Source organism: Olea europaea, chromosome 18 (assembly GCF_002742605.1).
Source record: "Olea europaea var. sylvestris chromosome 18, O_europaea_v1, whole genome shotgun sequence".
NCBI classification, from domain to species: domain Eukaryota; kingdom Viridiplantae; phylum Streptophyta; class Magnoliopsida; order Lamiales; family Oleaceae; genus Olea; species Olea europaea.
The window spans coordinates 949,653-975,770 of record NC_036254.1 but is presented as its reverse complement, the minus strand read 5'-3'; the positions used below and the strand labels follow the sequence as shown (position 1 = coordinate 975,770).

Below are 26,118 nucleotides of genomic sequence, written 5' to 3'. Positions count from 1 at the left end.
ATACAAATTGATTCAAACACGATTAGGAATACAATAATTCTATCTTTACATATGATATAATTAGAAAATAAATTTATGGCCTGGAATCATTATATGTGACTAATTCATGTTTTTTTTTTTCAACAAAATTTGTAGTTCAACAAGTGGGGGTTATAGGACCTTGTCCATTGTTGAAGGCAAGTTAAAGCTAATGTTGGTTTTTGTTTTCTCATTTGTTCATCCTACTTTTATTTAATTAAAACAAAAGAATGAGAGATAATAACCCAAATGGTCACTAAAATTTGCAAAAGATTTTCATGGGATTATTGAACTTCAAAATTCACATAATTCATCACTACATTTTGCAAATTTAATCCCGTTCATCACTATCATCACAGACCGTTAATATGTAAGTAAAAACACATTTTTCAAAAAACTACAATTTGAATTCAATTAAACCTGAACCCACTCGCCTCATCCAACTCCATCAAACCATTTCACCCTCACCTCACCCGAGATCAATCATCGCGTTCATTGCATAGGCGCGGTCATGTATTATGTTGAAGAGTTATCCGTTTGAAGACGTCATGGATCGACGATAATCCAGGAAGACGATTTTGGGATTACATCAATTACAACACTTCAAGGTTGAGACTACTTTGACTGGTTTGATGATCCTGTGGTTTCTAGATATAAAAGATGTTATAATGGGATTGCTTCGAAATGTAAGTAAATAAGAAGACGAAATCAATGCTTTGCGTCTGGAGGTTCGAAATGTGAAAATTTAGAATAATGAAACCAAACATCGTAAATTATGTTGGAGACGACTTATAAAAAAGGGTTATGTAAGGGTTGGTTTTTGATATATTTGTTTGATCAGTTTTAACCCGCAAGAGCGTGATCAAAACACAATTTATATGAATGAAAATTTGGACAGAGTTTCGGTATAAAGATTACGCAAAACAAGGATTAAGAAGGAGTAGAAATAGAGAATAATCCAAAGTGAGATGTTATCTCTTTCCTTAAGACAAATTGCCTCGCTACGGTGCTCACGGTGAATGACACTTGTCTCCTAAGATACAACAGAGTCACAACTTGTGGTAGCAGCACTTCAAACCACAAGAAACCGACGAACTTTTGACAAAATTTTCCCTCTACAAAGGAAATGTATGAAATGCTATAGAATTAGAAAGAAGAGAATTGCAAGAGAAGAATGAATGCTCAATGCAATTGGTGTGTCCAAAATCATGTCCATAGGATTCTATTTATAGATGTAGAAAGGGTGTAAATGAAGTAGTGTGGGCCAAAACATGCATCCTTTCAAAAAAGTTGCAACACTTGGCCAAAACCCGTACCTTTCGAAAAGTTGCAACACTTCATTTCTTCCAAATTTGGTCCGCAATTTCTCATTCATCCGGAATTGGTTTCGAGATTCTAAATATACCACGACGATCTACTTGACAAGTAGAATAAGTTGGTCTATTTACTTTTGTAATTTGACCATCGGATCAAGTTCGAATATTTGGTCGAAATTGACACATAGTCACACCTTTTCATTTTTAATTTTTACACACCTTTTCATTTTCCAATTTTTACATACAAAGTTATTTAATATTTGAACCAATTCCTACAATCCCCCACATGAATAGAAATTTGGGTATGTATATGCAAATGCGATGATATGATGTAATGTAGAAAGGGTGCGAAAAAATACTGTATCAGGGATGGTGGCTTTTGGCCTTGAACCTCTCTCAGTGAAATACTACCGGACTTACTCGGCTAAGTGGTAAACCATAGGTCTTGAACCACTCAACCTTTGGTGTAAGTCAAGACAACAGTATTCACACAGATATCTTCCATATTCTGTACTTAGTTCTCATGACTTGGTTCATTTTAGCCCTGAACCCTTCTTGGTTTCATAAGCGTTTAAAGAATTCAAACCTTAAACAATTCTTATCGAAGCTGCCCCACTTCACACTTACATAGGTGACCTCCTATTAAGAGTATTATGCCCTACTCCACTTGACTTAATCAAGATATAGGAATCGTTAAAAGATAATCTTAGCCTTTATTTACTCTGTAGAAAGTACTTTAGTATCATAGGAACGAGTTAGGAATTCTAATTTCCTAAGTGCTTCATGGAATTTTCACAACTTAGTTGTCCCTTTGAACCAAAATCTTGGGATCTCCAGTCAACAAGGTAGGGTTACCATTGCAAAACTCTTACGTAGTAGGCTTTAATCCCATTCCTCTCGATAGGCAACGCATTTGATCTCTAGACAAACTTTTCGTCAGTGGATCCGCAATATTCTCCTTTGATTTTACATAATCTATGGAGATAACGTTATTTGAGATCAGTTGCTTAATGGTGTTGTGTCTACGAGGAATATGTCTATACTTACCATTATACATGCTGCTTCGAGCCCTTCCAATTGCTGATTGACTATCACAATGTATACTTATCGCAAGTACTGGCTTGGGCCAACATGGAACATCTTCTAAGAAATTTTGAAGCCATTCCGCTTCTTCTCCAGCTTTGTCCAAAGCAATAAACTCAGATTCCATCGTTGATCGAGCTATGCACATTTGCTTTGTTGATTTTCATGATAAAGCAGTTCCATCAATGGTGAATACATAACCACGAGTGGACTTGGAATCCTTCATATCGAATATCCAATTCGCATCACAATATCCTTCTAGTACCGCAGGATATTTTGTGAAGTGTAATCCATAGGTTAAAGTATACTTCAAGTACCTTAAAACCCTCGTCAAAGCTTTCCAATGATTACGGTTTGGATTACTTGTAAATCTACTAAGTTTATTCACTGCAAAAGCAATATCCGGTTGAGTGCAGTTTGTATTATACATAAGATTGCCAATTATTTGTGAATACTTTAGTTGTGATATGCTTTCTCCCGTATTCTTAACTAAGTGCATACTCGGATCAAGAGGAGTTCTTGCAAGACTTTCCTCAAACACGTCAAATTTCTTAAGTACTTTTTCTATATAGTGAGATTGTGAAAGTACAATTTCATCATGCGTTCTAGAGATTTTAATCCCTAGGATTACATCTGTCACACCCATATCTTTCATATCGAAATGCTTTGTTAGCATCTTTTTGGTGTTAAAGCAACATTTCGTGACTATTGTCCATTATTAACATGTCGTCCACATATAGACAAACAATTACATAGGTATACGGTGTATGTTTAATATATATACATTTGTCACATTCGTTGATCTTGAATCCATTTGACAACATTATTTTGTCAAACTTTTGGTGTCATTGTTTAGGAGCCTGTTTTAATCCATACAAGGACTTAACAAATTTACACACTTTGTGTTTTTGGTTAGGAGAAACGAATCCTTCAGGTTGCTCTATGTAAATCTCCTCTTCTAACTCACCATTTAGGAATGTTGTTTTTACATCCATTTGATGAATCTCAAGATTGTGTATTGCCGCAATTACAATTAACAACCTTATCGACGTGATTCTAGTCACGGGTGAGTAGAATCAAAGAAATCAAGTCCTTCCTTTTGCCTATATCCTTTAGAAACCAATCTAACCTTATATTTATCAATGAATCCGTCAGTTTTCAATTTCTTTTTGAATATCCATTTGCATTCTAAAGGCTTGTTACCAGGAGGTAAATCAACCAATTCCCATGTATGGTTTTGCATTATAGAATCTATCTCATTATTACTAGCTTCTTTCCAATGCGGTGCTTCCGGTGTAGACATTGCTTCATCGAAAGTCTTTGGATCATCCTCTACCATATAGGTTAGAAAATTTGGGCCAAATGTCTTAGAAGTCCTAGTCCTTTTACTATGCCTTGGTTCTTCCTCATTTGAAGTTCTATTGGTGGTTTCATATATTCTCTTGTTAGAACTCGTATTTTCCTTATCTTTGCAAGGAAAAATATTTTCAAAGAATGTCGCATTCCTTGATTCAATTATGGTCCCTTCTTGTACGTCTTGTATTTCGAATTTGTGTACAAGAAATTGATATGCACTACTATCATTGGCGTATCCAATAAATATGCAATCTATCGTTTTAGGACCGATTTTCACTTGTTTAGGCTTATGTATCTCAACCTTAGCCAAACACCCCCACACTTTCAAGTATTGGTAGGGTGGAGAATAGCCTTTTCATAGTTCATATGGCATCTCTTCCATTTTCTTAAGAGATATTTTATTAAGAAGATTATTTGTCGTTAAAATAGCCTCCCCCACATGTTCTGTGGTAAACCTGAACTTATTAACATAGCATTCATCATTTCTTTAAGTGTTCGATTTTTGCGTTCTGCAACACCATTTGATTGAAGAGAGTAAGGTGCCATTATTTGATGAACAATTCCATGTTCAGAACAAAAGTTTTCAAAAGGTGCCCCATATTCACCTCCTCTATCACTACAAATATTTTTTATTCGTTTTTCAAGTTGTGTTTCAACTTCGGCCTTATAGGTTTTGAATGCATCTAAGACTTCGTCTTTACTTCTCAAAAGAAAGACGTAGCAAAACTTTGTACAATCATCAATAAATTTCATAAAGTATTTTTTACCACCTCGAGTTTGTACAAATTTTAAATTGCATATATCGCTATGGATCAATTCAAGAGGGGTTGTGTTCATTTGTATTGAATGGAACGATGTTTTAGCCAATTTTGCTTCAATAAATATTTCACATTTATGATTAGGATTGATTTCATGCGCCGGAATTAAACTTTGATTCATTAGTTTGCGCAACGATTTGTAATTCACATGTCCTAATCGACTATGCCACAAACATGAAGGCTCAAGCAAGTAAACGGAATTTATAGTTTTATTCATAACGACTTGCTTCGGTACAATTGTAAGAACGTTTAACTTGAAAATTCGATCACACATGTATCCTTTCCCTACATACATCTCATTTTTAGACAACACAAATTTATCGGATACAAATACAAGTTTAAAACCATTCTTACGAAGTAGAGACCTGGACACTAAATTCTTTCTTATATCCGGCACATGTAGGACATTGTTGAGGACGAGTTCTTTCCCGGATGTCATCTTCAAAGTGACTTTGCCTTATCCTTCAACTTTGGAACTTGCAGAATTTTCCATGTATAGTTGTTCCCCATTCAATTCTTGATAGTTGGAGAATATCCCCTTGTCCGCACACACATGGCGGGTAGCGCCGGTATCAATCCACCATTCTCTAGTATTTCCAATCATGTTGCATTCGAACACTACTGTAGATAAACTCATTTCTTGCAGTCCATCAGATAGAGTGTTATTTGCAACCATGTGGGCTTGAGCATTCTTCTTTGGCTTTCGACATTCACTTGAACGATGTCGAGCCTTGCCACAGTTGTAACAATTCCCTTTGAACTTCTTAGCCTTCTTGGGATTGTCTCTTCGCGGTGCATAATTAAGAGCCTTTCGTTTCTTGTTTGTTGCCTTTGATTCCATTTCAACAAAATTTGCACCATTTTGATCAACCGACCCTCGTTCGATTTTTCGATTGTCCTCTTCAATCCTCAAGCGCACAATCAATTCTTCCAAGTTCATTTCCTTCTATTTGTGCTTGAGGTAAATTTTGAAATCTCTCCACATAGGAGGGAGTTTCTCAATAATGGCAGCCACTTGGAATGATTAACTCAATTCCATTTTCTCGGCATGGATGTCGTGTAACAAGACTTGAATCTCTTGCACTTGACTAATTACGATTTTGGAATCCACCATCTTGTAGTCCAAAAATTTGCCAACAATGAACTTCTTTGTTCCAGCATCCTCGGTCTTGTACTTTGTCTCCAAAGAATCCCATAGTTCCTTGTCTGATTCCTTTGAACTATACACCTCATATAGTGTATTATCTAATGCATTTAGGATATAGTTCTTGCATAGGAAGTCCGAGTGTTTCCATGCATCCAAAGCAATAATCGATTCAAGATTATTTCTCCCTTCTAGTACAGCTGGTGCAGTTTCCTTTAGAAATTTAGCCAAATTAAGAGTGGTGAGATAAAATAACATCTTTTGTTGCCACCTCTTGAAGTCTACTCCTGCAAATTTTTTTGACTTTTCCCCATGTGGGATAGTAGTATTATGCAACGGTATGGCCACGGGTGGTACCACATTATTGGAACCATTTTGACTTGACGAAGTCCCGATGGTAGTCATTTCTGTTACACAAATAGAAGTTCAACAAAATGATGATAATATCGGTCGAGGAATAATACACAAAGTACTATTCAAACAAAGTAATGTTTGTCCACAACCAACCACAAAGACACACAAATTTGTCTTAAAATTGTTGGAAACGACTTATAAAAAAGGGTTATAAAAGGGTTGATTTTTGATATATTTGTTTGACCAGTTTTAACCCGCAAGAGCGTGATCAAAACACAATTTATATGAATGAAAATTTAGACAGAGTTTCGGTATAAAGATTACACAAAACAAGGATTAAGAAGGAGTAGAAATAGAGAATAATTCAAGGCGAGACGTTATCTCTTTTCTTAAGACAAATTGCCCCGCTACGGTACTCACGGTGAATGACACTTGTTTCCCAAGATACAATGGATTCACAACTTGTGGTAAAAGTACTTCAAACCACAAGAAACCGAAGAACTTTTGACAGAATTTCCCCTCTACAAAGGAAATGTATGAAATGCTATAGAATTAGAAAGAAGAAAATTGCAAGAGAAGAATGAATGTTCAATGCAATTGGTATGTCCAAAATCATGTCCATAGGATTCTATTTATAGATGTAGAAAGGGTGTGAATGAAGTAGTGTGGGCCAAAATATGCATCCTTTCAAAAAAGTTGCAACACTTGGCCAAAACCCGTACCTTTCGAAAAGTTGCAACACTTCATTTCTTCCAAATTTGGTCCGCAATTTCTCATTCATCCGGAATTGGTTTCAAGATTCTAAATATACCACGACGATCTACTCGACGAGTAGAATAAGTTGGTCTATTTACTTTTGTAATTTGACCATCGGATCAAGTCCGAATATTTGATCGAAATTGACACGTAGTAACATCTTTTCATTTTCCAATTTTTACGCACATTTTCATTTAATATTTGAACCAATTCCTACAAATTATTCTGCATCCTTCTCTTCCATAAAAACTTTAGCCTATTTCCTTGTATTCCATTCAAATGTCTTCATAATACAAACTCCCAAATCCTTATGTACTCTAGTCCTAAAATGTTATGTCTTTCATTTATGATTGGCGTTAAAGTCCTCCAAGTAATAATCAACCAGCCATTTATATCTTACGTATTTTTTGTATGTACTTTTATTCAAGTATGTTTAGGGTCGTATGTTTTTATCTAGATTGTGTCTTGACCTTGAAGCTTAGACGCCCATAACTTCCATGGACAACCATCCTTACAAACACAATGCACTCGATTCTTATCATTTCTCTTAAAATTGGTTTAACTTGATTAAAGAACGCGTAATTTCTAACATCTTTCAACTTCTCAAATGAACTAAACAATAACCCTATGTCTAGATTTGGATTCCTTTTCTCATTTTGTGGAAAAAATTTCAGGAAAGTTATACCTTACGTTCTCATCAGAGTTCGAACCACTCCCTAATTTTCATTCTTCAGAAGTTGCATTTGACGAGACATCTGATTTCGAGGTTTCTTCATCCTGTTGCTTGCTATATTTTCTTGTTTCGATACTTCAGTCATGTTACAATCAAACAAAATGTCATCATTGTTGTCATATACATTGTGGCCAGAATCGTTGAAGTTTGGATCATTATCTACCTGAATGTTTGCAAGTGTAATTAAAAAAATTAGTATAGATTCTACTATCCTAGCTTTATCTTTAATTATCAAATGCAATTGAATTATACAGGTTTCGAAAATTTAAGAAAAAAAGAGACCTACATACATCTTAAACATACAATATAGAAACATGCTATAAATACATGATTTTTCCATGGATTAGCTGTTCCTATACAAAAAATGTGAAAAAAATCCTGTATATGAAGAATTTTCCTACAATATAATGTTTAAGCATATTTGAGAGTGCACATAACAAATGACATAAATGAAATTATTCACTTTTAGATAATGAACCTCATGTATCCATATATTATTGAGTAAGAACCTTAAACATCGTAAATGCTGTGTGTTATGTGTTGTCATACTTGGCTAACCTACTTGGGCCTATGACCCACTCAATCCGAACCATGTGGCGCTCTAGCCGAGGTGGTTTGTATGGCCGAGACCCTTCATGTCGAGGCCTATGAAGATAGTCGAAGTCCTAAAGAGGAAGTACTACGTGAGTGGCAGAAGCCCCGAATCCGAACCCGAAGCAGAAGCCTTCGAACCATGAAGGAACGTCTTCCATGATCACTTCTCCCAAGAGATCTTCTACGTAAAGATCTTGTTAGAATAATTGATGGAACGTTTGTTATAAGTATACATGTCAAGTCTTGTCATTAGCATGGGGGTTCTGCATAAGTAATAAATGCGCAGCAAGCTAACAAGTCAAGGATGATGCCTAGTATTGGATGTTTGAATTAAAGAGATGAGGCCACGTGCCACCTCATCTAATGGCTGTCATTTCACATGTACCACTATAAATACTTTCCTTATGTAACATTGAAGGACTAATGCAAGAATTAATACAAGAAACCACACTTTACTCTCTCTTTCATAATGCTTTACAACATAATACGAGTTCATACATAATTACATTCACATTCATGAGCACCGATTGGTAATTATTGTACAATCGGATTACGAACATCCCGTCGAATTCTGAACGTTCTTGTCTCGTGTCGTTGAGCTACTCCCACGCCCTTGATTCTTTCGTCCTAGACCGTCAACGTGTCTTAGCTTGTAGGACCTTCGCTCACGTGTGCACGGGTGGGTCCGGCATTTGTTGGCAATATATTTTGGGGTCAACAGATTAGTGCCGTCTGTGGGAAACCATACCATAATCACAAACAACTTTGTGGTGAAAGCTTATTGAAGAGCACTTGGGCAACCCCCTTGAAAAGGGATTTGTTCTTGAAAAAAAACAAGAGGAAGTCCCACAATTTAGCAAAATCTGAAGAGTCAAACGAAAAGAAAATGAGTTCAAACGAAGACACACCCCCAGGAGGGTAAGAGAAAACGCAAATGTACCTCCTCCACACGTTGCCCCAGCAGCTCAGCAAAGACTCCACCACCACCAAAGAAGAGGTGGATTGCGGGCGACGGCACGACTGTCAAGAAAAATGGCTGTCATGGCGGCCAACATGAGAGATATTGCTAACCAAAACTTGGTTATGAAGGAGCTCATGGCCCGAATGCAAGGCTAGGGAGGCTTCCCCACTCCTCCATACGCCCCTCAAGGGCACTACTAGCAAGAAGACGAAATTCAAAGTCATAAAACTGCCTCGGCAGACTATAGCCGAGGTAAAAGCCCATTTGAAGGGGAAGTGGAAGTTGAAGTTGATGTTTCCTCCAACTACGCTTCTGGCTGACCCACCGAGGTCCCATTGAACCATGATAACTTCCCACCTCCGTATGAGCAAGAGTCAAGACATAGGAGGGCAGGTAGTGTATTTGACAAAATTAGCCCCGTTGAACCGAGGCTTAGGCAACAGTAGACACACCAACCTTGGACAAGGCCACCGCCTCCACCTCCGATGCCCCAACAGCCGGAGGAAAGGCATGAAAATGTCTCCCGTGTTGCCCCGCCTAGAAATAGGCCCTAGTGGAGGGAGGAAGAGGCTAGGAACCGTCTCGGAACCTTTCACCAACAACCACGACAAGAGGCCGAGGAATATAATTCAGATGAACAGCAGAGGTCCTATGACTTGGACGACGACGATGAGAATTTGCCATTCTCGAGGGAACTAAGGAGTGCCCAGGTTCCAAACCACTATGTAATGCCAAAGATACCAAAGTATGATGGAAAAGACGACCTAGAGAAGCACCTGAATGCTTATAAAACTCACATGAGCCTGAGGGGCGGCACCCCAGCCGTGAAGTACAGAGCTTTCCATTTGACACTCAGTGGAGCGGCTGAAATTTGGTATAGCAGGTTACCACCTGAGAGCATAAGAAGCTGGCCCGAGTTCAAGATAACATTCTTGAAGAGATTCGCAGTAAGCAAAGAAGGAGAGGCCCACATCCAACGTCTCCAAGACATGAGACAAGCACATGGGGAGTCCCTAAAGAGCTTCCTATCACGCTTCACCGATGAGATGACATATTGTGTGCAAGTCACCGATCGTGAGGCGCTATCCGCATTAAGGGGAGGTTTGAACATGAATACCCTATTCTAGAGGGACGTGCAAAATTAAGATCCCACCACCTATGACGCCCTACTCGGAATGATGAGGCAGGAAGTCATCAATGAAGAATTGATTGAGTATAGAAACAGGGCAAGTAGAGGCCTCCCACCTCCTCAAAGAGAGCGTGCTAGAGGGCTGACTTCCCACCTGATGGACTACCAAATGAACCAGGCTGGAAATGAGAGTTCTGGCCAAGCACTTGCCACCACCACTTTGAACGCGGTTCCTACATTAGCATATGAGGATATCAACCCAATTATTGACACCCAGCAGATAGAAACCCCACAAGGATCCCGTAGGGAGAGAGGCCGAGGCCGGGGTTCAGGACCTAGAAATAGGTTAAATCAGAACCCACCGGGATATTGTGTACACCACCGATCCTATGGACACGACACAGTGGATTGCCGAGACTATGCGCAACGCTCCCAGCTGGAAATCCCTAGGGACAGAAATGAATCGTCCTAGGCGAATAGGCCTCCGCCCAGGAACGACAACCGATGTGGGCGTGAGCAGGCTGCTCCTCGTCAAAGGGATGTTTTCCTACGATGAAGGGAGCGTGATACAGAGAGGCCCAGGGAAGGACGTAGGCACCGAAGAAACCGACAAGCCCAGGATAATGCCTCTATCCATGAGATAGATACCATATTTGGAGGCCCATATGTCGGCGGTGAGACACGAAACGCCAAAAGGAATTATGACGGGGAGGCTAAACACCCCCTTTGGCAAGCTACATTGTGGACAGCAGCTCCCGGATGAACCAAGTTCCACCCATTGTCTTCACCCAGGAGGACGCCGAAGGAGCTCACTATCCCCACTACAATGCACTTGTTGTGAGAGCCGTCATAGCCCGAAATGGGCTCAAGCGAATGTTAGTTGACAACGGTAGCTCTGTCAACATTCTATTCAGATCCGCCTTTAACAAGATGATATTGGATCATCAGTTGACACCTACCACAACTCCTCTGTACGGATTCACCGAAGATAGCATCACTCCAAGGGGAAAAATAACACTTGTAGTGGAGATGGGAGAGTCTCCCCAAACTACGATGAACTTTATGGAGTTTCTCATTATCGACAGTCGATCGGCCTACCATGGAGTATTCGGTAGGCCAGCCCTAAAAGAATTGGGAGCAGTCACCTCCATTCACCACCTATGCATGAAATTCCCGACGAAAAATGGGGTGGCAACGATGAGAGATGACCAAAAAGGATCGAGAGAGTGTTATCTAAGCTCCATAAAAAAGGTAGAGCCTTGGGATGTCCATGTAATCATAGCCGATATAGTCATGGTTGACATCTAAGGTGATACTCCCACTGAACCAGAAGATATCGATATGATTGATGCACATGCCTCCCTTTGGCGAGGCTGAACTCCAAGGGGAGAAGTCTCAACATGGCTGCACCATCCACCACGTTGGGAAGCGTCGTTATCTCGGAGGAGAGGCCAGGGTCCCATCTCTGGGCCATCTCGTTTGAACTCCGAGGCGCACGCACATGCCTCCCTTTGGCGAGGCTAAACGCCAAGGGGAGGAGCCTCAACATGGCTGCACCATCCACCATGTTGGGAAACGTCGTCACCTCGAAGTAAAGGCCAGGGTCCCATCTCTGGGCCACCTCGTTTGAACTCCGAGGCGCAAGCACATGCCTCCCTTTGGCGAGACTGAACGCCAAGAGGAGAAGCTTCAATATGACTGCACCATCCACCATGTTGGGAACGTCGTCATCTCGGAGGAGAGGCCAGGGTCCCACCTATGGGCCACCTTGTTTGAACTCCGAGGCGCATGCACATGCCTCCCTTTGGCGAGACTGAACGCCAAGGGGAGAAGCCTTAACATGATTGTACCATCCACCATGTTGGGAACGTCGTCACCTTGGAGGAGAGGCCAGGGTCCCACCTCTAGGCCACCTCGTTTGAACTCCAAGGCGCATGCACATGCCTTCCTTTGGCAAGGCTGAACGCCAAGGGAAGAAGCCTTAACATGACTGCACCATCCACCATGTTGGAAAGTGTCGTCACCTGGGAGTAGAGGCCGGGGTCCCATCTCTGGGCCACCTCGTTTGAACTCCGAGGCGCATGCACATCCTTCCCTTTGGCGAGACTGAACGCCAAGGGAAGAAGTCTCAATATGGTTGCATCATCCACCATGTTAGGAAGTGTCGTCACCTCTGAGTAGAGGCTGGGGTCCCATCTCTAGGCCACCTCGCTTGAACTCCGAGGCGCATGCACTTATATCAGAGTAAAACTCCCAGTTCAACTGCAACACGGTCTATTCTTAGGATCCCTTCAGGTTACAATTATTAAGCTCAAGTACAATTCATTTGCTTAAGTCCCATATTGGTCATAACTTGTAAGGCTTGCATACAAGTTATTCGTTTAAGTGATTGGAGTTAGGATACCCAGTTAAAGTTATTTAGTTCTTCAATCAAGATTATGTTCAATTATTTAACGAGGCCAACACACTTGAGAGAAAGAAACAGCATTAAATAAAAAGGAGATTATATTGATTTTCAATTGAGATTACAAAAGGGGAGCCTGAGGTCATTACATCGTGAATAACTGAAAAGAAAACTATCCTAAGCCTGAGATGATGGAGGTGCTTCAGTAGCTAGGACTTCCGCAGCTTGAGCATCAGACATTGCTTCTTCTGCCTCTGCTACCTCATTTCCCACCACTTCATTAGCTGGGGTTTGAGGCACTTAGTCCACAAACTCCGACCTGAGTTGCGACAGATCCTGATTGGGATACAACTCCTCAGCCCGCTCCATCACTTCGGCATAAGCAAAGTTTCTTCAGTAAGTGTTGAAGCTTTGGTACTCCTTGGTATTGTGGAAGTTGGTGATGTAGTCTTTCACTGCCTCCTTCCTTGCATTTTGGGCTTCCTCCGTAGCATGGGTCGCATCATCAACGTACCATTTAATTTGGCCTTCGATATATTTGTATGAATCTTGGGCCCCTGCCAGCTCTCTGTTAGCCTTTTCCAAAGCTTCGGCTGTCACCTTCTGGTGATCATTGGAAACATCCACCTTCTTAGTCAAGGAGGCAACCTCACACTGAGACTCATGTACCTCCCTCTTCAATGCCTTTATCTGGGCCAAGACAGACTCCAACTTGGCCGATTCTTCAAGTTTTTGGGCCCTGATACCTCAGCCTCGACTCTAGCTGCCTTCAGCTCTTCTGCAAGGGAGGCTGTCTTCCTCTCTGAGGCGGTGGTCCTTGTGTGGAAGTCAGTGAGGGCCTCTTTGCATTCCAGTGCAAGGCCAAAAGTCCTAACACTTTGGCTCACAAGAGCCCTTGTCAAGTTTGTGGCATCACAGGAAGAGGCGTGCAGCTGCCACTGATCCGTCTAGAATTTATAAAAACTCTCAGTAGCGCCTCCGATCTCAGGTGGCAGGGCCTTCACCAAAGCTGGGGCCAAAGGCTCTTCCCTTCTGGCAAGGAAGCTCGGAGACTTCCCTTGCACTCAAGCAAGCCTTTGTTTGGTAGCCTTTTCCTCAGCCACCTCAGTTTCTCTCCTTGCAGCCTCCTTCCTCGCCTCTTCAGCCTCGGCGCGCCTTACCATTTCAATCTTAACCGCTTTCGAGGCGATTTCCAGTAGCTTTGGCTGCCCGGCTTCTTTGCCTTCATGGGACATAGAAGTCCCAAACTTGCCAGACGAGCTGGAGACATACACCAGCTTTCTCTTCTTTGGCTCCTCAGGGACTTTCTCCTTCTCCCGAGGCTCCTTGGGCTTTTCTGGCCTCTGGGGAGTCCCCTCTTTGGAAGCCCACGAGGTACTATCATTGGAGAGACGTTCAACTCTACCTTGGACCTCCTTGGCGCCACTTGACCCCGGTTTCAGGGGCTTTGCCTTCACAGTGGAAGTTGCCCTCAGTATGGATGCTATGTCAAGAGTTGGGTACTCCTTCTTCTTAAACTTATCTTCAGAACATAGCGTGCCAGTACCAAAATGAAAACACAAAAATATACAAGTGTGGGAGCTTCATACCCCTGGAGGCCATCAGTTCGAAGTCGAGAAAATAGCTACTTCTGTCGATGAGGTGATCGAAGTGGCGAAGCTTCAGAGGTCTCTTGTAAATGTCATCTATCACTTCAAACTCCTCCCTGCTCAACTCGAACCTCGTACTGCTATCTGCAAACGAGGCCTCAACAATTAGAGAAAAATTAAAGTTGAAAACGGAATGCAAACTACTTAGGCTGGAAGACTCATGAGCTTCGTAGTACTGGGTCGGTACTGTATAAGACAGGGCTTTGTCTCCCTCCACCGCCTGCCACCTGTCCCTTACCCAGAACCACGACTCCTTCCACCCCTTTATGGAAGAAGGTAGTCCCACCACAAAAGGTGCATGGGCCCCCCAAGGAGTCAAGTAATACCACCCATTCGACTCCTTACCTATTACCCTAGGCTGGAATAGGGTCATGAAAACGTGGAGAGGCATGTTCTCCCCAAGCGATACTTCCTTCCACAGGAAGTACGAGCCAACCAACTGGCTCCACCCATTTGGCAGAACCTGGGTCGGCGACAACATGACATTCCTCAGCACAGCCCTGAAGAAGGGGTGTAGAGGAAGACGCATACCTGCCTTAAACAAGTATTCGCTCACCACCACGCACCCAGGCCTTGGATAACAGCTCCACATAATGAGGTACATAGTACCTCTCTCTTATCTCCCCCAACCTCTTCGACGTCATATTCAAAAGGACTCTAGACGCCCCCCACTCTACATTGTAATCTACTTCCTCCTCGGTCATAGCAATCTACTCAACCTTGGAGTCCCCCTGTAACTAGACCCCGACCAAACGACGCGACAGTCACCAACTCCCTACCCGAAGTTGACTCCATCTCAGAAAGCAACTAAGAACGCAATAAAAGGAGGATTTTCTATGAAAAATACCTACTGAAATACTACGCGACCAGAAAGTGCCGGAAAAAGCAGTGAACGGACAGCCAAAATGTCGAAATGTTTAAGTTCTAAGAGAGAAAATCAGATTGCAAGTGCTGAAAAATCCAGAAAAAGAGAGTTCTCTTGCCTTTTATAAAGGGCCAGGACGAACCCCCACCGTCAGATCGAATCTCATTCAATCTGAACCCTTCATTTTAAATCAAATCCGAGGCATAGAATTCAAACGGTTTTTCAAACCTATACCTCAGATTTAAGCATGTCTCCCATGCACCTCAGCCAACGCGTCTGCTTCTAGAAGCTCCAGCTATTCTAATAATTACGATTTTAATTCGATGGCAGCAGGCGCCTTGGAAGTTGCAACGGTTCAGCCACCTTTCCTCGAAAACATGCGCAAAACATCAAATCATTGGCACAACTGCCAAGGAACAATTATTATCGATGAATCTCGGCTTCATCTTCAACATTCAGCCATCAAGCCTCGCAGGTTCGGTTCTTCAACATTTAGCCATCAAGCTTCGCAGGATCGATTTTCCAACCACCTCGGCTTCATCTTCGACATTCAGCCATCAAGCCTCGCAGGTTTGGTTTTCCAACCACCTCGACTTCATCTTCAACATTCAGCCATCAAGCCTCGTAGGTTCGGTTTTCCAACCACCTCGGCTCATCTCCATCTTCCAGGTCTCGCAAGCCTCGCACATTCAGTTCATGCCACCACCTCGACTTGTTCATCATTCACCCGCAACAACACATTTCTAATTCCAACCATGATATAAATATCTATACTTGGACTTGGAGGACTATTATTTATGGTTCAAAAATTCTTTCAATTTTTACCCAATCCACTGGCTTTACTTTATTGAAATCCACGCATTACATAAATGACTCTACTTGGACTTGGGAGACTATTGTTACGTGTTATCATACTTGGCCAACCTATTTGGGCCTATGACCCACTCAATTCGAACCACGTGGCGCTCTAGTCGAGGTAGTTTGTATGGCCGAGGCCCATATGTCGAGGCCCGTGAAGATAGCCAAAGTCCTAAAGTGGAAGTACTACGTGAGTGGTAGAGCCTCGAATCCGAAGCCGAAGCCGAAGTAGAAGCCTCTGAATCATGAAGGAACGTCTTCTATGATCACTTCTCCCAAGAGATCTTTTACATAAAGATCTTGTTAGAATGATTGATAGAACGTTTGTCATAAGTATACATGTCAAGTCTTGTCATTAACGTGGAGGTTTTGCATAAGCAATAAATGCGCAGCAAGCTAGCAAGTCAAGGATGATGCCTAGGATTGGATGTTTGAATTAAAAAGATGATGCCACGTGTCACCTCATCTAATGGTTGTCATTTCATATGTACCACTATAAATACTTCCTTTGTGTAACATTGAAGGACTAATGCAAGAATCAATATAAGAAACCATACTTTACTCTCTCTTTCATATTGCTTTACAACATAATACGAGTTCATACATAGTTACATTCACATTCATGAGCACCGATTGGTAATTATTGTACAATCGGATTACGAACATCTTGTCGGATTTCGAACGTTCTTGTCCCGTGTCGTTGAGCTACTCCTATGCCCCTGATTCTTTCGTCCTAAGCCGTCCACGTGTCTTAGCATGTAGGACCTTCATTTATGCGTGCGCGGGTGGGTCCGGCATCTGTTGACAACATTTTTTGGGGTCAACACTATGAATAACTTGGCAAATGAATATCCTAAAGTATTGTCGGGATGAATCTTATCAACATCCAGGAATGAACCTTCGAATAAGAGGAAGTTGGTTGACAATTGATGAAAGAAAAGCTCATAATAATGCGGATTTGAAGGAAAGAAATTTAAGGGAATGAGTAAAAAGTAATGTGTATATAAAGGTAGAACGCGTGAGCACTGGACAATTGTTGCCTACCTATTGGATGCTGCTTGGTGTTGTTCATGGCCGATTCCGTGTTGTTGAGCTAAGTTTGATCTTCGTTCAGTTGGAAGCGATGCATGGGTCCAAATTGGCTAGCTAGATTTAGGTTATTGGAGTTGGGAGATTTCGGAATTTTATTCTTGGACGAGAGAGAGAGAGTTTAATTGAATACAAATTTTGGTTTTTTGATTTTTTTTTAATATGTATTTCAACTTACAAATAATCTACCTAAAGAGCACTTTTTTGATTTGACAGCCACAACCTGATGCATCAAGCCATGTACACAGTCATATTTGCATTCCGTCAAAATTTTAACGGCCCATGATGATAGTGACGAACGGGATTAAATTTTTGCAAAATTTAGTGATGAATTAGGTGCATTTTGAAGTTCACTAAACCCATGGAAAAACCTCTGACAAAGTTTAGTGACCATTTGGTTTATTATCCCCCATTTTGACAATTTTTTTAAACATTAATTTTACTCAGCAATAGAGCCTTGGAAATGCATTTAATTCCTGACCGGTATATATTTCATATTGATTTGGTTAATCATTAATTTTTATTAAAATCTCATCATGGATTTTTTTTTTAAAATTCTTTATTCATATCCAATTAAATTTATTAAAAACAGTTTTAATTACATTATTATGACATAATTAATTTAATATAAATCATATTATTTATATTCTTTGTTTAAATTATACACTTTTATAGGTAAGTGTCTTATCAAATTTAAAACTTCAACTATTTAAATGGATGCACACTCATCTTATGTAATGATTTATGGAATATGCATTTTTTTCTTTTTTGACTTGTATCTACTACCAAAAGTATTTTACGATAATAAAATGCATTTTCCCAATTAACTTTCTTGTAATCTACCGAAACTACTTTCTTCTAAATTAACACTTTTTAATCATATATTTATAGAATTCACAATTTTTATTAAATTTTAAACTTTATATTTTATCAACTTTTATTAAAATTTAATTTTTTACCAAAGTAAATCAAATCAAACCAGACCCAAAAAAAAAAAAAAAAAAAAAAAAAAAAGAGATGAGAGAATATATATATGAATAATGTAAAGGCGAGTGCGGTAGGGAAAAAGCTGAATCTCGTTTCCACACTTTTACTTTTCTTCTGTATCTGTGTATGATGAACCTTACAATTACGCCTATATATAATTACTGCTCATAATATACAATCCCCTAATCTTTCTCTTCCGTCCATCTCATCGGTCGCTAGAACCGTCTCTTTCTGAGTTCTTTACTTTCTTTGATGGCTTCACGGTCTCAAGCTATCCTTCTCCTACAAAAGCAGCTCAAAGGTATTGATTAATCAAGACCCATATTTTATTTTTTTTCTTGGATTATTTTTGGAAACTGAGTTTTATTACTTTTGGATTTTTCGTTAATTTTGGGTGTTAATATTTTTTCTTTGCAGATCTGTGTAAAAACCCAGTGGATGGATTTTCAGCGGGTTTGCTGGATGAAGAAAACCTGTTTGAATGGAGCGTGACAATTATTGGGCCTCCTGATACACTATAGTGAGCGTCTCTACTTATTTGCTTGATCAAATATTGGACTTCAGGAATTTATCTCATATATAACATATGTATCAATTAATGCAGTAATTGTAAAATCTGCTTAGATGTATGCTGATTTTGGTTTTTCCTGAGAAGGGTGTTCGTTTAAAATCCCCATTATTGCTAGATTTCGGGTTCAAGAAATTTAGGTGCTCGATTATCATCAATCCAATGTGGGAGTTTTTTGGATTCATCCTAGAAATTAATAAGGTATCTATAAGAGGACTTGGAGCTCGTTGGAATTTTGTCTAGTAATTGAGGACTAATGGATGAAGTTGTTTCTTGAGGAGTTTAAGAAACTAAAACTTAGAAATTTAATCCACATTGCAGAGTCCAATTTGGAGAGAACTTGTTTAGAGTCTGTTTGAGATTAAAACAAAATGGATCTTGCCGCCTCTTAAAATTGTTTTGTTTCTGAAGATTAGCTTTTTATTAGAATTAGCTTGAGCCTTGAGGCATGTTAAAATCCTCAATTAGTTAATCTATCCCATGATATGAAAGGGACAGTATTGTTTTACAAAGGCATTTATGTACAATATAACCAAAATAAATTGTTAAGGTTTCTTGCGTTGTAAAGACATTTAAGCAGTTGAGCAGTATTGAAATCTCAAAATTGAGCAAAAAGATGGAAAAGCAGAGTAATTGGAAAGCTCAGCATGATGTGCTATTAAAAATGATTGAATGAAATGACCTTTACAACAACCACTATTGTGTACATTGCTATAGGTGTAAAAATATCATATCTGTTTATTTCTATCCCTATTAGAAAGCTTCAGCTGAAAATAATGGTAGTAAGTATATTTATTAGATGCATTATACATATATGTGCAATTTATCTCTGATAACATGATTTGATCCTGTCTTATGTTTTTTCTTTGCAAGTGGCCAAGTATAAACAATAATAGTTGTAGACACATCTAAGAACACTTTGAAGAAAGTCTCTTTTCTTATTATGGTATTTGGATACATATATGAAACAACTACATTTTTTTTTTAAATCTAAATGTTTACCTTACGGGCTCGCATAGAATGAGAACTCTACAACCATGATCTTGCCGTGGTTTAAATTTGTCTTTTTGGGAATTACATAGCTTTATTCACTCTTTGAGCTCTATCCTTCTACGGTAGAAATGAAATCACACATGAACTAATACAAACATCTGATTATGTTTTACCTTCTCAAATCCACTCCAAAATGTATTATCTTCTTGTTGAAGTTAGGGTTCTTATTTGAGTGGTTCGATTTAATTTCACGAGCCATAACAAGGAGTCTTCAAGCATATTATAGATCCAATTTTAGGTTTTCATGCAGCTAAGATGAGGTAAGCCTTATTTTTGGGGTCGGGGTGTTATTCCATTTGTAAATTCAGTAGTTAATCCATGTTTTGATTACTGAGAGAGAGAAAGACTTATTAAATGGAATGCTGTCTCTTCCCTTATAATAACTTGAGAAGCATATTATGAAAGAAACGGCAGTCATGTTGACTTTTCATCTAGTTGCTTGTGTGGCAGAATGATTAGACTGTTTTGTTTTGAAGTTTAGATGATTCTGCTTATACAGTTACAGTAGTTCTATGGTTTTGAAAGATGCTTCATAATTTATCTTCTAATCGGTATTGTTTTAAAATCTCAAATGCAGTGAGGGTGGTTTCTTCAATGCTATTATGAGCTTTCCCCAAAATTACCCGAATAGTCCTCCAACAGTGAGATTTACCTCGGAGATGTGGCATCCTAATGGTTTATATTTTCACCTATAAGAATGCTTTGGTACCTTCATTAATGTTCTGTATTTTTTAGTGCATTTATTTGGAACTTAAACATGATATGCAGTTTATTCAGACGGGAAGGTTTGTATTTCTATTCTTCATCCTCCTGGCGACGATCCAAATGGCTATGAGCTTGCTAGCGAGCGATGGTCACCTGTCCATACGGTATGTTAGAAAATAATTCCTTCATCTTACATGTGGTGTACTATTTGGATCTCGTCAGCTATTAAAAATTTGTTAATTAGTAATCAAAGTGCCATTTTGGGTCGTAGGCATGTCTTACATTATTTCACCTTTAAAGATACTATGTGCAATTAACTTGGCTATTTTGCTTGGAAATAGTTATCACATTAAATTCAACAACTTTCTTTCATTTGAAATTAAGCGGATACTAAATATGTCATGAACTTTTTTCTTCTTTCAAATCCTTTAAGCATTAGCATTTCTCTTATAGCTTTGACGAGAAAGTTCTAAGAGACTAAAATCGGTTTTACGAAAATAATTTGGGAAAACTTAAAAGAATCAAGAATTATAGTGGTAGCCGCAAATGAAATAATGGAAAGAATCATTTATATAAGTTAATGGGTTTTCCAATAGATTAGTGAAATATGCAAGGAAACTTTTGTTTAATTTCACCATATGATGTTAACTATGAGGAATCTTATAATGCTGCATGTATTGTTGTGGTTTGGCATGAATTTTAGAATCTTATCGGGAGCTTTTGAGAAACCTATACACTTGGTACACTCATCTTGGAAGATGAGGATTGAGCTTTTCATAAGATATCTCGTCAAAAGATGAGTACAATTATAAATTATGCATATTGAGTATTAATTTATAATAGTTTTGCTTCATAGAAATGAGGTCTTAGAGATTGAGCTTCTTGGTAGTTTTTAAATTTTTTAAAATATAAATGTTTGTTATACTACATAGATCTTAAAAACGAGACCAAGTAAATAATGAAGGAAAAGAACATTAATTGAATGGAAGAATAGAAGTGTCTAGGTGAGGTTATTTGTGGGTAATGGAATTATCATGGAGACATTAATGGGTAATAAAATGCATGATGAATAGGGAAAGAATGTTCTAGGTTCTATCTCTAAGAAGAAGGGAGATATACCATGTTGAACAAACTATATAGGTCTTCATGATTACGAAGAAATTTTTTCAGGATAAGGTGATTCAACAAAGAATAATGACAAATAGAAGGTAGCGGAGAAATAGTATGGTTTTATGCTTGGAAGATCTACTTTGCAAGCCATCCACTGCTATGGAGATTGATGGGAAAGTATAGAGAACAGTATGACCTATATTGTCAAAATTGGACTGGACTGGATTGGTTGGTTCGGGAAAACTTGGAACTGTTTTGGAAGCCGGTTTGTTTACATGCTTAAAATCATTTATTTAGAAGTCGCAACGGGGAATCGGGCACGGTTTTGCCTGTTTTCTGGTCAGATTTTATATTGAAAAATGAAAAAAAATAATGTTGAAGAGTTGAGACTCAAATCTCACAGACTTGGGCTAACTGAGTGGATTTGGGCATCTTCTACATCGTCATCGACCTCTCTGGCTAATTTCTTCTTCCATAGTTTCTAGTGGTATGGTTATGCTTTTAGCATTCAGTTTTGTAGGTTTAATTCATATAGAGAAAATAATGTGTTTGTCATGAGTGAGAGGGAGGAGAATGAGGGAGAAACGAAGAGGGAGGAGGTGGTAGGGAATTGGGTATTGATTTACTAAGTGGGAGTTAAAATATAAAATACAGTGGGATTTAAATGCTATGTTTAAGAAGGCGTAATGGAGTATAGAGGCATATTTCCTTCATGAAGGGAGGCATAAGCCTCGATACGTTTTGAGGCTTCTAGTAAATCAAAAAAATTAAAAAAAAAATAAAAATATTAAAATGAAAACTAAGCTCATACTACATCATAATCAATATTTAAAATTCATAATTGAACAATTTAAAGTGTGCAAACAAACAGCAGAAAGCCCCTAAAGAAAATATTATTTAGTTAGTCAGATGGACTATTTCCAAAGGATCTGTGAGAAACATAATTTTTTTTAATACTTTAGAAGGCAGTGGGCAGGAACTGCCTTACAATCAGCACCATGAGGCCTTTTATGCATATCTCACTCTGAGGCAGCCTTAAGGAAGGTTTCGATTTTTTAAAACCATGGTTTAATGTAAAGCTGTAAACAAAAAGGTGTGGGGGGAGGGTAGTTGGAGGTATTAATTGCTCTGCCTATGTTTTTATGTGGGTACAAATATATTTTATTTTTGTAGCTATTTATTTTTAACAGTGGTTCGACCACGGTTCAAATGCTTGACCTTTTCTGCGTCGACATTCGGTTTGGTTTTGAAAATATAGAGTAGGTCTTTCTTAAGGTTTTTAATGATTGCCAAATAAAGCACATCATAAGGTTCTTAGGGAAGTGGTATGTGCTGCTGTTAAAAAAGAAACTCCTTACATAATTATTCTGACGGATAGTAAAAGACTCTGCCTGCTGTGAAGTTTCCTGCTCCTTCAATGCTATGTGATTTAGTTAGGTTAGCTTGATCACTTTTGGCATGAGTAAGAAATCACGGTTGATAATATAAAGGAGATGTTACTATGATTTTTTTTATTGCGATTGATTTGTATCTAAATTGTGCTTTACTCATTGATGTGATTACTAGACATAAACAAGATGAGGCCCTTTTCTCTATGTTATTTGCTGAGTTTTAATTCGTGCCGCTGATATAGTTCTAGTTCCTTTAGTCGTAGTGGGAACAATGATGGTGTGGTGTGGAGTCCAAATAGAGTAGTATGTTCCTTAAAGGTGATTGTTTAGGTTAATTCGTGCCGCTGATATAGTTCTAGTTCCTTTAGTCGTAGTGGGAACAACGATGGTGTGGTGTGGAGTCCAAATAGAGTAGTATGTTCCTTAAAGGTGATTGTTTAGGTCCTCCTGTTCGAGTATTTGTAAGAAGAATCAGTTGGAGGGATTGTAATTGTAATGTGTAAGATTATATTGCTTGTTAGATGAAACAAAAAAATTCTTTAAAAGACGAAAAGATTTTATTTTCTTGGACCTCTTAAAAGGAGTTTTGGATTTAGCACTGGTGATAAGTTTCTCTCTGTTATCAATGGTGATGGCACCGATAAATTTGTAAGTAAAGTGAAGGAAGGGGAACTTTCCTGTAGACGTGTATTTGGTAATGATTCAGCTTGTCAGAAGCGCCTTTCAAAACATTTGGTCAGGATTTTAAAAATAATCATATCACATGGGCTTGGTTTAGGGATGATGTTTGTTCTTCTAGATAAGCTTCATTTCTTGAAGGAGTGATTATTTGTGTCTTTTGTCAGTGATTCTGGGGCACCTTTTCTTATTATTCCTGCTGTATCATTGTCAACTGACACTGGTTAGTTTTGTAGGAGTTTGTATCACAATGTAGTACTTCCCTTTTTAACGTTGACTCTGCATCTATAGAATATAAGTTGATCGGAAGAATTTTAATTTCAGGTGGAAAGTATAGTTCTAAGCATCATATCAATGCTTTCAAGTCCTAATGATGAATCTCCTGCGAACGTCGAAGCCGCTGTAAGTTTCAATGCATCTGATGCTTGCTCTATGAAATATCAACGTTGGCGGAATACAATTTTTATTTTTATGTTTTTGAAGAATCTTAAGAAACTCCAGAATAAGAATTGCAACTTTTAAAATATTCAGAGATGATATCAAAAAAAAAAAAAGGTTCAGAGATGTTGGTTTCTCTTGGAAGTAATTGTGGTCGTCTTACCACTTGTTTGGCATGTGTTTAAATTATAATCACTGTTGATCAAACCTACTTTTTATTCACACATTTCATGATACTCACAACTACTACCCACTTATTCACCCTCCATTTCAATCTATTTATAAATAAACCGATTATAATCAACTCCCAGACATGCTTTTAGTCTCTACTCTCTTTAAAATGGACTTCTTTTTGAGAAATAACGTTATCTGGTTTGGTCTAGAGTTTGAACTATTAACTTCTTTTTATTGATGCACGTTGAATCTGAATTCAACTTCAAGGCAAGCTCACGAAACATACCTCATCTCATGACCATAGGAGTTCCTTTTTGTGATATTTGGAGATTCAGGGCCTTTTCCGTGTTTATTTTTATCGTGTGGTTTCACAATCCAGTGTAGGCCTCTTTCGTGTTTAGTCAATAGCTTCTCTCTCTCGGAGCTTTTTTTTTTATATTTTATTTTTGACAGGTTGACATGCACATTTTCTTCCACTAGTGTTAAGATCTGTGAAATGAAATTTTATCCTGTCAAGTAACTAAAATGGAAGTACTCTGTCATTGTATGGATGTGCATTAGAGTTCATTCCTCCTTTCAGACCTACTTCATAAGAGGATCACTGATTTCCTGTCTTCTGATTGGTGATTGCAGAAGGAATGGAGAGAACAAAGGGAAAACTTCAAGAAAAAAGTGAGTCGATGTGTAAGACGGTCGCAAGAAATAATGTAAACTTTTGCCCCCAATGCTGCTCAGTTATTTTGCTAAAAAACACATGAACTTAAGAATTTGTTTCCTTTTTTTGGGTACCAAATGGTACAAACATGAAATTCTCCAATGACAATAACTCAAGTTTTCTCAGTGCTTCGGCACATCTTTTGGCACATAATGATATACTAGCTCAGCTGGGGATTTGTTTCGACTAACTGGCTGATGTTTGCCTGTTAAATCTGTATTTATCAATTTTCATTAGTAAAACCCTTTCGACTTCATGTACTATATGAATTAAGAAGCTAGAAACTAGCTTTATAAATTGTTCAGTTTTGTCCAATTTTATGTATCAAACACATGCTTACTCTATTATTTTCACTTTGCTAAATAGCTTAATGGTATCGGGATAGAGGTCTCAAAAAGCAAGTCGTCTACAGTTTATAGTGAGTGATCTCTACAGTTTTTCTTTTCGAAAAATTAACTTGATCATCATAATGGGTTGGATTGGGTCGGTTTTTGTCCCAACCCAATATGGTTGGTTTGATTGATACTCAACTCAATCCAACCCATGTAAAGATTGAAATCCAACTCAATCCAATCCAACTAAATGTCAGTCGGATTGGGTTGGGTTGGTTAGGTTCCGGACAACTTGTTAATAAATATTAAAGTCTCCAAAATATTAAATTTAAAGCAACATTAATATAGTCTTCCAACATCAATAAATTTCAAATATAAAATAGTATAGTCCATCAAATATCCATCAAAATAATTATTTAATAACAATTACATATTTAATACAAAGTTATGATACTGAAGCAAAAAATTATTGGCACTTGGCACAAGCAAAAATCTGCTGGCAGAAACTGTTGGAGGTTGCCAAAGAAGAACTAAATTGGAGACAACAAGCACACACATAAACTTAAACATATGCAAACATGAATCATCTTAGTACATCATAACCAAGTCTAAGACTAAAAAGGAACAAGGACAAGTTAACAACCAAAAACCCAAAAAAACTGAAAAATCTTGTGGTGAAATAAAAAAGAATAAAATTGCAGAATAAAGAACCGTACCAGTTGATAACCTCCATCTCCATAATCTGCTGATCAACAGAATCAAGCCCGGAATAAAAAAAAAAACACCGCACTCACCTTTTTCCTACAAGATTCCTTCAATTTCTTGGAGGTGTATCCTAAG

At 38.7% G+C, this 26,118-nt stretch overlaps 1 protein-coding gene across 1 annotated transcript; it reads left to right on the top strand.

The window, feature by feature from the left end:
- Positions 1-18,157: 18,157 nt before the first annotated feature.
- On the top strand, positions 18,158-25,238 carry LOC111367065 (ubiquitin-conjugating enzyme E2 7-like). Its single transcript, XM_022987762.1, has 6 exons — positions 18,158-18,415; positions 18,532-18,634; positions 20,313-20,410; positions 20,504-20,604; positions 23,944-24,021; positions 24,865-25,238. The coding sequence occupies exons 1-6, from the start codon at positions 18,367-18,369 to the stop codon at positions 24,940-24,942; spliced, it is 507 nt and encodes a 168-aa protein (XP_022843530.1). The 5' UTR covers positions 18,158-18,366; the 3' UTR covers positions 24,943-25,238.
- The last annotated feature ends 880 nt before the right edge of the window (positions 25,239-26,118 follow it).

Coding starts and splice junctions, on each gene's coding strand:
- LOC111367065 (XM_022987762.1), top strand. CDS start 18,367: ATGGCTTCACGGTCTCAAGCTATCCTTCTCCTACAAAAGCAGCTCAAA. Junction 18,416..18,531: donor CCTACAAAAGCAGCTCAAAG/GTATTGATTAAT, acceptor TTTTCTTTGCAG/ATCTGTGTAAAAACCCAGTG. Junction 20,411..20,503: donor GGAGATGTGGCATCCTAATG/GTTTATATTTTC, acceptor CATGATATGCAG/TTTATTCAGACGGGAAGGTT.